The sequence below is a fragment of the Pempheris klunzingeri genome, chromosome 13 (assembly GCF_042242105.1).
Source record: "Pempheris klunzingeri isolate RE-2024b chromosome 13, fPemKlu1.hap1, whole genome shotgun sequence".
In the NCBI taxonomy this organism is placed as follows: domain Eukaryota; kingdom Metazoa; phylum Chordata; class Actinopteri; order Acropomatiformes; family Pempheridae; genus Pempheris; species Pempheris klunzingeri.
The window spans coordinates 13,773,962-13,787,515 of record NC_092024.1 but is presented as its reverse complement, the minus strand read 5'-3'; the positions used below and the strand labels follow the sequence as shown (position 1 = coordinate 13,787,515).

General features: G+C 39.7%; 1 protein-coding gene across 2 annotated transcripts in view; it reads left to right on the top strand.

Annotated features, from left to right (window-relative positions):
* The window catches only part of stac (SH3 and cysteine rich domain), a 29,282-nt gene that overhangs the window by 11,636 nt on the left and 4,092 nt on the right, over window positions 1-13,554 (top strand). For both annotated transcript variants that reach the window (XM_070842469.1, XM_070842467.1), the window contains 5 exons: window positions 4,092-4,173; window positions 4,389-4,495; window positions 5,195-5,276; window positions 6,227-6,294; window positions 10,012-10,109. In XM_070842469.1, coding sequence (XP_070698570.1) covers window positions 4,092-4,173; window positions 4,389-4,495; window positions 5,195-5,276; window positions 6,227-6,294; window positions 10,012-10,109 — 437 coding nt within the window. The remainder of the gene's footprint in view (window positions 1-4,091; window positions 4,174-4,388; window positions 4,496-5,194; window positions 5,277-6,226; window positions 6,295-10,011; window positions 10,110-13,554) is intronic.

Sequence of the window (13,554 nt, the reverse complement as noted above, 5' to 3'; positions counted from 1 at the left end):
TCAGCTTTTATGTCGCTAGCAGATGCAGGAGATTTTTTCTGTATCACAAAAATTTGGCAACACTGGTTAGGGACAGTTATAGTGAATAAATAATACTCTGGCCCCAATGCGCTACATTTACCACCAGCCTGTTGCTGTTTTCATTGAACCCCAGTTTCTGTGGTTCAATGAATGCTTCAATGGTGTGGCTGAGTGATACATCGTACAAACTTAAAAGGAAGACATTCTTATTAACCCTTTCCAAACCTCACTGGAAATCCTTGGTCAGCCTTAAAATAAGCAATTACTGAAAAGCTGGAGACACATGTGACAACGCTCACTTTATTTATCTGAAATCTATGAATTGCATCTGTGACTTTTTGTTAAGCAACAAATCGAAAAGATGTGTTAATTTCAGCAATTTATTTTCCTGTGTTGTTTCATTAAAGCTGTTGTTCTGCTAATGAGCGCTAAGTGGGAGCCATATCAGAGAGAAAGCTAGAGCTGATTGGTCGATTTCTAATGTGCTTCTGTGTCGACATAAAAAACTAGGGCAAAACTGCTTAACTGGGTAGAGAAATTGATTGAATAGTTGGTGCAGTCAATAAGTCCGTGTTATTACCTCACAAGTCAGAGGTAATGACCCCGTATTGTAGTAGGCTTCATAGACTGAGTGATCATGCCTTGTTATTGTCATTGTGTTTTTCTCCCAGCTACAGACTTGAGGTCTGTCTGGCCTGTCCTCATTACTGGGTGATGATAATTGAGATCTGGGGCTGTAATGTGGTTCACAATCATCTGTGGACCTGCACTAAAATGAGACCATTTGGTTATGGAGTATGGGTGGGCTGAGTTTTTACAGGGGAGGGTCACACTAGTTAAAGCCAGTGCCAGGAAATGTTCATTGCTTTCACTTTCAAAACAGTCCAGTTAACTGGCAGTGAGGACTGAACTGGGACTTTTTAGTCATTCACACACATCCCACACTGGAGAGAGAGAGAGAGAGAGAGAGAGAGACTGTAGCACTGTTAGGTCATTATATGTGCGATTTCCTACCTTTCCAACCTCCACAATATTTGACTACACCTCCCTTGAGAAAATTTGGTTGGAAAAGTTTGGAATAAGTTGAGCTGGTGTTAATCAGCAAGAATAAAGTGAATAGACGTCATATGGAAATTATATGGTAGTAATACTACCAGTACATGCAGCATTTTTCCTTTCCTGTTGTGACATCTTTCCACCAGAGGCCTGAGGGATGAGGCATAGAAGATATGATCGGCTCTCAGGAGTGGAAAATGAGGTTGAGAGGTCAAGAATAAAAAGGGAAGTTTCCCCAGTGGAGTACAGCTCTAAATTAGACTTACTCTAAACTTGGACACTTCTGCAGCCATGCTTATTTCTCTTGGCTTGAGAACCATTCACCAAAGAAATCAAGTTACCTCATGGTCTGAATCTTTATAAACCATGAAACTAGAGTATCACCATTTCTTCATTGTGTTTCTGAGCGCACTGAAACACCGTCAATGAATTCCGAACTAATGCAACTGTGGGACACAGGCCTTTGTGGTTCAAGCCATTCAGTTACATAACATCACTTCACTGCCGATAGGGAAACTGCACTTCAAGAAGAAACTTAAATCTATGATTAACAGCAACAAACAGCTGATATTTGTGTTTTATATTTTTCACAGCCTGTAAAGGAATAGTTGGGGTTTTAGTTACTTAGCCAGAGTCAAACATGTTTTCCCTTTTTATGGTTGTGACCACATGCTACCAAAGTGTTTTGTCTTTTCCTGACACATGGATGTTTTTGGGAGAACAGTCAAATGTGATTAATAATCAGTATATGTCAGTTAACGTGTGAGGCATAGTTTAAAACTCAGCAAACGCACTCAGTCAGTAACCAGTGAGAGCTGCTGCAATGACAGGTAAAAGTAGTCTTATTGATCAGAACAGAACAGATGTTAACAGATGTTTTCTGATAAATTAAATTATTCACTTTTCATGAATGATGCTCGAACATACAACTATGGCAGCTGACAAACTACAGCTCCAGGTCACCAGGCTCATGTTCACAGCCACAGTGCCATCCAGCTTTTTCTCTCTATCTTTTTGCATTTTCTTTGTTGTTCAAAACACTTTCCACAATGCAGCCATGAGCATTATAGCTTGTGAAATCAGATGGGACTCTCACTAGAGTGTGTGATGCCGTACATAGTCACAATGTGTAGCATACACATTTACAAAGTTAACTCAGCGGTTGACAGACAAGAGCACTGAAAGCATTCACCATGTGCACACTCTCCCCCAAGACTTAAAAGCTTTGGAGGAATGTCTGTGAGATCAAACAGCCATATGACTCACTATAAGGAATTGGGAAATACAACTTTTTACCATAGAACAAAAAAGCACGACTCAGGAGGCAAGTGTAATACGGTAAACAGTCTTTACTCAGAAACGTTCAAGGATGCAAGAATCCAGGCAGGCAAACAAAGAGCAAAGGGGTTAGGCTGAGGAAGAACACAGGCTGGGTCAAAAAAACTAGATCAGTATAAAAAAAAAATAAACTCACTAATAGGCAGAAAACAGAAAGCTGGAACACTAAAGCAACCTGACAGAGGGCGTCTGTTGTTTGTGACAAGGCTCCCTTGATGAGTCTGACCCCTGAATGAAAATGTAAAAAAAAAAAAAAAAACTGAAAATACATACATATATCATTACCCAGTGGGGAGGATTTCAATTTCTGTCTTTCTTCTTGTCTTAAGAAGGATTCAAAAGTGAATGGGAAGTATTGATTGGATGGGACGCAAGTAGGTAATGGGCATATAAATGATAAATGTTTTAGGGCCCTGGGAGGTGGGAGGAGGACATGACAGGCAGATAAATTATGAACGTGACTTCAAGGCCAGTTTTTTGCAGCCAGGTGCACAACAGTAAACCACCTCAACCACAGTTTTTGCTACTCACTATGTAACAAATCAGCTATTCATTGCTTCATGTCATGCACGATTTAAAACGGTCATTCATATATTTTCATTCAATTAAAAGTGTGCTTAAAGTAAATTGAGTGGAGGTAATGTTGCGCTTCAGCCGCGGGGTAGTGCAGCATGAGTGAGGACGTATGACGTCATTTTGTAAACAGCAACCTCAGTTTGTATCTCATGAACCATCTCAGTTACTGGTCTATATACGTAGTGCTCACATAATGTATTTAATTACATTCCACCACTAATTAAACAGTGAAATACAATTTTGTTTTTCTGTTTTTGTGAATTTAAGCTTTTTTCAGTGTTTTTAGGTTTATTATGGGTCAACAGATAAAAATGTTAAAAAGCCAAATTTACAGTATTTTGCAATATTAAAGTGTAAATTCATTAGATTACAGGCTACTGAGTTTCTTTACTGTTACTGTTTATACTAGAAATCTGTAAAATCACAGATAATACTGTAATCCTATAGCAACGGATTGTGGTTTGGATTTTTACTGTACAATTTTGATACAGTGTTTGTACAGTAACATACAGCTATATCACAGTAATCTAAGTGTTATTTTACGGTGAAATCACAGTTCAATACAGTACAAACAGATTTGTGATATAATAATTATTTCATTTTAAAGTTATATATAGGAATAATCAGAATAATGCTTTAAATATTCTTTTTCATTATTCATTTTGTTTGTTTCCTTATTATTTGTTTGACAACATTCACGGTTGCATGCGTTTAAATCTTGATTTTCTTGATTCATCCTGGTTATTCGACCATGAAGATGAGAGCTGTGCACATTCACGCAGAGCACAATATTGCACATTAGACTGTTTGACTACCAGTGCATTTCCTTTATATCTCAGGTGTGTATCTGACACTGTTCAGTCTCTTCAGTCCGCAGTGTGAAATATAGTTGTTGTGATTCATCCAAACAGTGATGTCTGACATCCAGTGTGACAGAGCTTCATCTCAGCAAAGTCAGTTTGTGCTCAAAAATGTCCGACTAAACAGAGTTATGTGCCATTTTATCAGTGTCAGGGTGCCGCCTGTGGTGCAGCACATTGATTTGTCTTTAACGTCAGTCGACTCTCTCTTTTTTTCCCTGTCTGTCTTTCACTTCTCAGCCAAAAGGCTTTCGGCGGTATTACAGCTCTCCATTACTGATCCAGGAACAGTATGGCTGCATCAAAGAAGTCATGCCCATCGGTGAGCAGCTGAATTCTCCATAGTAATTTCATTTCTGTGGGATGGCATGCTCTAAATTTGACTCAGCTGTTCCACTTAAGCTGTTTCATGACATTTATTGTATGGTTATTGCACTGGTTTTATTGTCTTGTAAATCGCCACCTGGCTGTTGTGGAAGCCCAGCATTTGTTTATGATCAGCTTTATTATTATTATTATTTTTATTATTTTTCAAAGCCTGTGGCAACAAAGTGGACCCCGTGTATGAGGCCTTGAGGTTTGGCACGTCACTGGCTCAGAAGGCCAAGAGGGCCAGTGGCTCTGAGTCGCCACACAGAAACTCGGTAAGAAAATAATAATTCATTATGTTGGGAAGTGTTTGTTTTTACCCTGTTAAAAACAAAATACCTGTCACCATCTTTGTTTATATCCACAGATCAATTTTATACATAGAAAGTTGTTATACTTGTTATGTTTTGTCCCACTGCAACAGACATACTGTGGCTGATGGTCTAAATAGATACTGCCACCGCAGGGCTGTAAACACTACCAATAAAGGCATTGTGGGGCCAGGCAGTGATGAAGGGAGATGTCGGTGCAAACACTCATGTTACAGCTCTGAAGATGGACTGGGCCGATTGTACAACTATGCTTTCTGGCCTACTTTCCATCTCTGAGTGTAATACACAAGGAGAAATCTGTCTTTCATAGCTTATCACTTCTAATGTAAGCTAAACTGTATGTGCAGTCTGGATACGTGCCTCCGTATGATGACATCTGAAAGCTGTTGGGTTTGGGCCATCCTGTCCTGCCCTGTGCAGATGTTAGTGAATGGGTGTGTGTGTCAGTGGAGGCTTACAGAGACAATGTGATCTCAACAGGGGTTGTGATAATAGTTTCCAAATGCAGACTTAGAGACAGCATGTTTGCTACACCACAGTTTATCCAAAATAGCGGGATAGTCTTAGAAAGTGGATCTATCTATCTATCTGTCTATCTATCTATCTAATGTGTGCTTTATCTGCTCTATCTAATCCCCGCAGACTAGTGACTTGGATAAGGTTCCAGAGGAAGCGGTGGCTCACAGCAGTAGGCAGGAGCTGTCGAGAAATCACAGCGATGATGGTGAGTATCCGTTGCGGTACACTGTGTGCATCTGGATCAAAGCCATATAATGACACAGGGGAAAAAAACACACTGCTGAGAAGGTTGCAACATTGAATTCTCCTCCTATAAATCATCTTGTAAGGTTATTTACTGTTTTTAATTTAAATGAATGCAGTGTTTTTGCTTTGTTGCTGTGCTCAGTCTGACCAAGCTGTAGAAAAGAGGCCCGAAGAAACATTCGGACCTCTCTATTGTCATCCGCTTTGTAATTCTTGATTTAGTAGTGGGTGGGTTTTTTCAGCAGTACAATAGTCTCTGTAGTGAGGGGCAAGGCCTGACCCTTTCGATTCTGTACTATGAAGAGAGTGGTGGAGCACACTAAAGTCATCTTTAGTATTGGAAAATGGTCTTTGAAACGTGGCTACAATGCTGAACAATTTCCTTCAGAGAGCAGCACCCAACCCAACAAAAGAAAAAATTAATGCGTTAGCTTGTGCCATGTGTCAGCCATGAAACCGCTTGTTTCTTGAAAGTTCTTGGATTAAGAAAAGACAACTGTGGTCAGTGAATTACCTTCACATTTGGTACAATATGGATCATCAATACAGTATCGTCGTATTTTAAGTGACACTTTTGATTCAGTGCCACTATCAGGTCTTGGTTTCCAATTGCAGTCAAGGTAGCTATAAATGATAATGATAATCAAACTAGTTGATTGCTATGAAATTAGCTGAGCACATCCACCCCTTTTGATTTCACAGAAATTAGTCCATGAGCTCACTCATGGAACAATGTTTTGAATTTTTGTGCTTACTGGGCAAGGTTGTAAAAAAAGCAAAGATACCACTATGTTTTTTATGTGTCCAGTGTGGAATCTGATAAACATTTCTGCAATCAGGGCTTTAAACTCTATTCTTGGTCATTTAAACAATTGTTTTGTTTAATAATTTTTTATTTTGTATTTTCAGTTTTCACAGTTATTGAGAACGGGATGGAGCTTTACCACCAACCAGCAATGAAACCTGACAATATGCCGGTAAGAGACAAATACAGCTAATTGTACATAGTTTAACATAATACATATCTAATGCTGACAGGTGTGTGCGCGTGTGCACACTACAGATGCCTGTTCTTCTAACAGGCATCTTAGTAATGCCAACAGATCAGACCGCATTGAACTGAGAAGAAATATGAATGAATGAATGATCACAGTCCTCTTTGGTTCCTTTAAGAGTGCCTTCACTAGAATTAATATTTACAATGATTTTTATTGATCTTGTATTTGAAGGAAATTATGTACATTTGTTTGCCATCAAGTTAGGTTTACTGGTGACTCTAAATTGCTTGTGAGCGTGAATGGTTTTTCTGTCGCTACGTGCCAGTCCTGTGATTGACTGGCGACCAGTCCAAGGTGGAACCCATTGAACCCATTGAAACCTCACCATTCTGGGGGACAGCTGACATTGGGTGAGAGGGGGGGTACACCTTGGACTGGTCACTGGTCAATCACAGGGCCAACACATAGAGACAGACAATGAGTCATGCGCACACGCATACCTTCAGGCAATTTAGAGTCACTAATTAACCAAACCTGCATGTCTTTGGACTGTGGGAAGAATCCGGCAGATTCGAATATACCATCTTCTTGCTGTGAGGCAACAGTGCTAACCAACGCACCACCGAGCTGCTCCTTAATAATATTATTAGATGAAAACCTTGTAAGTCTAGTGATATTGATAAAGTGATAAAAGTGATATTTTTTAAGGTGCATAAAAGCAGTATTGCTTTAGATTTTTTTGTTTGTTATTCAAACAATTGTTAAACAGTTTATTTGTCCCACAAATAAAACTTTAACTTTAACAATTTATGTTAAACACAAATATCAGCAAATTTTAACATAGATATTTTTTTTCCAAAGACAATTCGCTACCACTTTTACATATAAAAAACCTTTTAGCAAAATAATAAACTGGAATAGGAAAAGGCTAAACTAAATGTACTTTTGTAGAGCAATGGCAAGCTTATACTGTCTCTTCAGCAATTTCACAACTCAGCAACTCTGGTAGTAAACATAGCAGTTTAACTTTTCTCCTCATTTGTTGTTTTTTTTTTTACTGTGATTGTTATTTCACAGCTCAGAGTCTTACAGGAACATGTACTATTGGTGCAGTCTGAGAACTGACTTTTCTCACTGACCAATGTCTGAACTCTGCGTGGTTAGTCTGAGAACTGATACCCTGCCAGTCCTTTCCGTGGCTATTAAGCATGCTGCACTTGGCCTCCCGCCTCCATCGTCACTGCTGAATTTCCCAGGACTTGATGGAAAACTTCTCTTCCTGCTGTAACAAATCATACCCGAGCTGACATGGCCAGTGGCCTGCACTGATAGAGAGAAGCCTTGACCTCACAGTAATGTTTGGATCTGCAGCTCTGAGTCTATATCTATTCCTTACAGTGTAGATGTGCTGATGGTGCAGAATTCATGCAAGCGAAAGAAAAGGACGAAACCTCGGTGAATATCTTGCCGCCCCCTGTCGAGAACTGATGAATATTTCATAGGCACATTTCAAAACTGCTCTTTTTCTTTATCTTGCCAACTTCCATGGTGGGATTGTGGGAGAGGTGCTTTCTGTATCAATGTTCTTTGAACATATTTTCTAAGTGCAGCCATCTACCCTGTTTACTTTTACAGTTTAACATGTTTATCTCCGTTGTCAACAGTGGAAAAAAACCACAGATACAGAAATGAACAAATACCCATACAAGGCAAAAAAAACACACACCTATTCTGTGGAATACTATCTAGCCTTCCAGTCATCCGTTCATTTCGGGGAAGAGACTTGAAGTACATTGTGCTGTGTTATCAGGCTGGACCGAGCACAGCGAGCTGTGGGCTGTTTGTCTGTCAGCCGACAGGTCCATTAGCTAAGGCTGGCTGATAGACAGATGGAGGCTCTGCAGGGTAATGAGCAGAGAAAATGCTAGAAACTGCTTCTTCACCAGAGACAATGCCTGCAATTTGAGATGAGAGGCTTACAGGCACAAATGGGAACACACACGATCACACACAGGATCCCCATCTGTTCGCACTTTTCAGGTTTAGTGTTAAACTACCTCAGATCAATTGACATTAAAACACTCTGGCTCGTGCTGTGATTTCATTTTGGTTTGATTTCCTGTTTGGGAAGCTTAATGTTGTTGTAGGTGGTGCTCTTTTTGTTCGTCTATTCATTTAAGGAAGCCTCAGCTGTTACAGTAATAAAAATACACAAAATTAGCTCTTAAACCTGCCCTAATCAATATTCTTATAAAACAACTGAATATGTTTATCCATAAATAGGTTTATGTTTAATATCAAAAACTCTGCTACTAAGTGGGTTTTTTTTGTTAAAGAGATGCAACTTTACTCTTTTGTTTCGCTCTTACAGTTTTTGTGTTTCCAGACACAGCAGGCAGCTGGAATTTCTGGAAGAAAGAAAACACACACAATACGTTACCTACCTAGCACTAAGCAGACAAAAAAAGCAACTAGTTAGTGAACACAGTGGAACATTATGCTGAGTTGGTGGGGAATATTAGACCTGTAGTTTCCAGGTGGCCAGAAACATGATTACGAACAGCTCCATAGCTATGTAAATAAGCAACTATTGGCTAACATGTTCATGACATGATGACATGTTGCGTTGTGTTTGACTACCAGTGAGAGGCAAAAAACATCAGTTGCAGATGCAGATTTAAAGGAACATCTTTCTTCCATTTTCTTCTTTCCATTTTCCCTTCACCTCATTGTCTCTCTCTTCAAATGCTGACTTCTTTTCCGATTACCAGTTACAAAGGAGGCTGTTATCTTCGCCCGTCCAATCTCAAATTCAGTGTTCCAGGCTCCCACAGCATCATGAGCCTCTCAAGGCCAGTGAGGAGCTCTTAGTTAGCTGTAATGGATTGCCAGGGCTTGATGTTGTTGTTTTCACCCTGGTCCACAGAGGCATTTTGCCTTGTGGCCTCGGTTAACTCAACTCATCCATCAGTCACATTGCCCGTCCACATGGGTGACGCTTGGGGACCCGCAAAAGATCAGAAACACTTTTCTTCATTACTATACAGTGCCACAAAGATGGCAAATTCTCCTGCTGTCTTGCAAAAACAGCCTTTAGTTTGTCCTAAAAAAGTCATTCTCATATCTTTTAGCGAAATTCTCCTCCAGGCATTATGCAGGAACAGGACAAGTTATCATTTGGAGGGATTTCAGGACATTACAGCAGGCAGGATTCAGTCTCAAGGTACTGGTGCTGAAATGAGCAAACGCCCACCATTTTTCTAAACAGGTGTGAGGAGCGCCAGAACGGTGGCGCATCTCCCTGCTAATTGTGCTAACACGTCTCCAACAACTTCCTCTCCACCCACAACCCTGTCTTGTTTTTCACTTCCTGAGCGTTCATGAAAGCCTGATCCTGCTTCTCCCACTCATGTTGACGGTGGATTAAAAGGAACAGATTGCAGAACAACTTAAGCAGCTCCACGGTCTATCAGTGTGCTGTAAACAAGGGCTTCTCCTGCCTATGTGAATGCCAAAAGACTATTTTAAGATATGGCTGTGAGAAAAGTGAAAACAGACAATATGGTGTTGTATTGTGTTTGTGGGTTTGTGAGCTTCATTTACTTTCACTCTTTCCTGAGACTTAAAGAAAAGCAAATTTGCGTGTTCATGTATTCATTCATTGTATTCATGTATACGTGTGTGCTTGTTATCTAGCTGGAGCCGAACGAGCTACAGAAAGACGTCCTCAAGCTCAACACTTACGTGGCTTTGCACAACTTCACTGCCCAAGAGAGCCATGACCTGGAGATGAGGTTAGTTTCCACACCAATCAAGAAATCCTACTTTACTCAGTACAGCAGCTGACTCTGCTTACAGTCATTTCTTTTGATACATTTTTGTTGTTCAAAAAGAAAAGATAAAACAAAGTAAAAAAAAAAGCAGAGACTTGCCGTACTGCAGTTCAGAGTTTTTTGTAAGCACATTTAGCACATTCTGTGTGACTTGTTAATGAGATTCATTCATTGACTCCTGTTGCTTGTCCTGTTGCCTTTTGTAGTGTTGCTGCAGTACCTGCTGATCGCAATTGCTCTAAATTTGCCTTGTGTGCTCTGCAGTACACACACTGACACCTGAGACACAAGGTACACATGTACACAAGGTGTTTAACTCACATTTGGAAGTGGAATGCGTGTCAGTGTCTGCTGGTGAAGAGCTGTCTGATCCTTGTTAATATTCATCTGCTTTTTCATGCCAGGAAATTCAGTTGTGTGTTATTTAATCACTGTATTCAGGGAACAAGCCGTACACAAGAATGGATCTTAAAAAGGAACTAATTAGCACACTCTTTTTAGGTAATGCACCTCATAGATTTATTTCTCTGGAGTGGCCTCATTATTAGTACCTGTGTGTGTCATGGTGGTCTATTAATATCAGTCTTACATCTTTTGGATTTAACACACATTTTTTGGAAAGTCTATTAAAAGTCCATTTACAGCTTCCATGAGGTGTTGAGAGTTTGCCATTGGCTAAGATCGGTTATATTATTTTTGAAGGCTAGTAAAAAATAATTATATTTTGGTTGACATGATGAGATGTATGCACTTAATTAAGAATGTGGACAGAAAACAACAGTGGGCACTTCTAGCTTTTCAGACAAACCAGTGAAAGAAAACATCCATGTCAGCCTCCTCCTGCATAGCTAGTGGGACAAATCAGGAATTTCTTACAACCATGATATTTCCAACTTGGTGAAAACAGCTACAGAAATGTCAATAAACTGTGGGCAAAATGGCTGCAAATCCACTGTCACAAGCTGTTGTTACTTCTAAACAAAATGAACATTGACACAATCGGTTCAGTTAATTTAAAAGGAACTATAAATTGTTTGTGTGTATATGGTTTTGCTTGACAAACTTCAAGTACTTGACGTTGCAAAAGAATTAACTGAGGCTGTTTATTGTGTGTGCTGTGATTAGAAGGCTAGCAGTGAAGGTAACCAGCGTTCGCACAGAGAACATATTACACTCAGTATGTAGTGTGGACTTGGGAAACAATTCATTTGGCACTTAATTGAAAACACCTGTTGTATCATCACTGGTTGGGTTGTTTCTCCATAAGCTCTTGCAAGCAGTGCAGCTGCAGTTTTCTGTCCTCTGTGGTTTTGATTTACTTTGATTTAGTCCTCAAGACAGAACCTTTACAGACCACCTATGAGTTTTAAAATTACAAAGTATCATTTATTAAAGGACACAGGTTTTGTATGTGTGTCATTAGATATTTGACAACCTACATAAATGTAATCAACAATGGAACAATAGTTTAAAGTCATCATCAATATTTTTATGATAACGTATCAATGTTATTGAGGGGTCATTCATAGTGATGAATTATCACCTGAATCTTTCAGCTCTGCAGCTGCAGCTTTCAGACGTTCAGAGTGCGTTTCAGCTCTATGTTTATCAGTCCGGTCCCCCAACTTTACTGTTTTGGTTCACTCTCACAGCTCTCATAGCATTGTTTTCAGTCACAGGAGGCAGCTGTTATAAGTGAAAAATCTCTAATAACCCACAACACACTAACTGCTCACCACCAAATGGCAGACAGACGCAGTTAGTGACGAGCTGGTGAACAATGTAGAGCATTTAGCAGCTAATGACCCAGATATTTCCCTCAGGCGTTGGTAGAGGCCAAAAACAGAGCTAAAAGCGTGAATATTGGACTTACATTTATCAGGTGGCCAGATACACTCCAAATGAATGAGAATGTTACTTTGCAGTTGCTTGATGTGTACATAAGCAACCAGATTCAAGAACCTGTTTCCACTGCATCCAAGAGGCCAAACAAAAAGTCAGTTTTTGTAGGATTAAAGCGGACACAGCTGTATATGACTAGCCTGTCTTGTTGTCCCCAATACAATCAGGCTACAGATTTTATCCCATGCCTTAACCATGATTGATTGGGCAACATCTGCAACATACTGTGAAATAAGCCCTCAGGAAAGAGATCATTCATCATGAGTAGTCCTTCAGCCTAAGTACCCATTTGCTCCTGGTTCTCAAAGAAATCCTCAGAGGATATGAAAGTGCACTTGTTCTCTCCCCTGTTCACACACACACACACACACACACACACACACACACTCACTGGTCCTTCCTCTCTCTTTGGTCGAGAAAACTTCAATCGTCAGGGCTGATTTAATATTCATTGACTTCTCCTGTATGACTCCCTGTCCACTGATACCATTATACAGCACAAACATCACCAAGCTTTGTTTCAAATTTCTTCTCTTGTGAAAGCCTACATCAATGTTTTTCTCCCAAGGGATTTGCTGCAGACAGTAATCGATACATCAAATGCTAACACGTAAAGCACAAATGGGGAGAAAATGGAATCTTTAATCAAAAGGTTCAATTTCCATTTTCATTTTAAGAGAGAAAATCAGGTTTGTGATGAGTTTCAGTTGCTGCCACATGCTCTGATTACATGATTACCTTTGACCATGTGGTGATTGTAATGATGATGAGTTATGCATTTTTACACATTCAGAAAAAACACTGTTTTGTTGTTTAATGGACAATGTTTTGTGCATCTACTTTGTTTTTGTCACCTTAGAAGACTTTGCAACAATGGGTGCTGTGCTGTTTCTCACCTACAATAAAGCGTGTTTTCTGAGACATGCTGTGAGAGTTAGAGAGAAAAGATCAGTCAGTGTTAAAACTAAACCACAAAAGGAAGAAAAACGGAAATTGCGTAAACATTGGCTCATGTGGGCTGGTCCTTTTGATTTTTATTGGTCAAATTTAGCCGACGGCTTTGAACAGATGCGAGTAATTATGGCACCTGTGGTGAAATGATTCACACTTTTCCTGGATTAAGGAGAATGATTCATAGCAAACAGGATTAAGGTGTATCCAATCTAATTTTCAACAGGAAAAAAATGCACAAACACCTTCTGCTTGTCTATACACCATATGTATATAAGAAGGCTTCTTAAAGAGATGAAGTGGAGAGGTAGAGCTCTTCTCAATGTTGACTGTGCTTACAGTAACTTAATGGTATAACTTAATGTGCTGCTTTGATAAGCCCGGCTCCTCCTGGTTACTGTTGCTATGAACAGAATGAATGCAGTTGACAGGGACAACAGTGGTAGATGTACCTCTCATAATACGCATCAACAATGGGCCAACAATTTCAAACAGGAAACAAATAAACAAAATAAAAGCAGGTTTCCAATCATCTAGCCAATGAACAATTTTA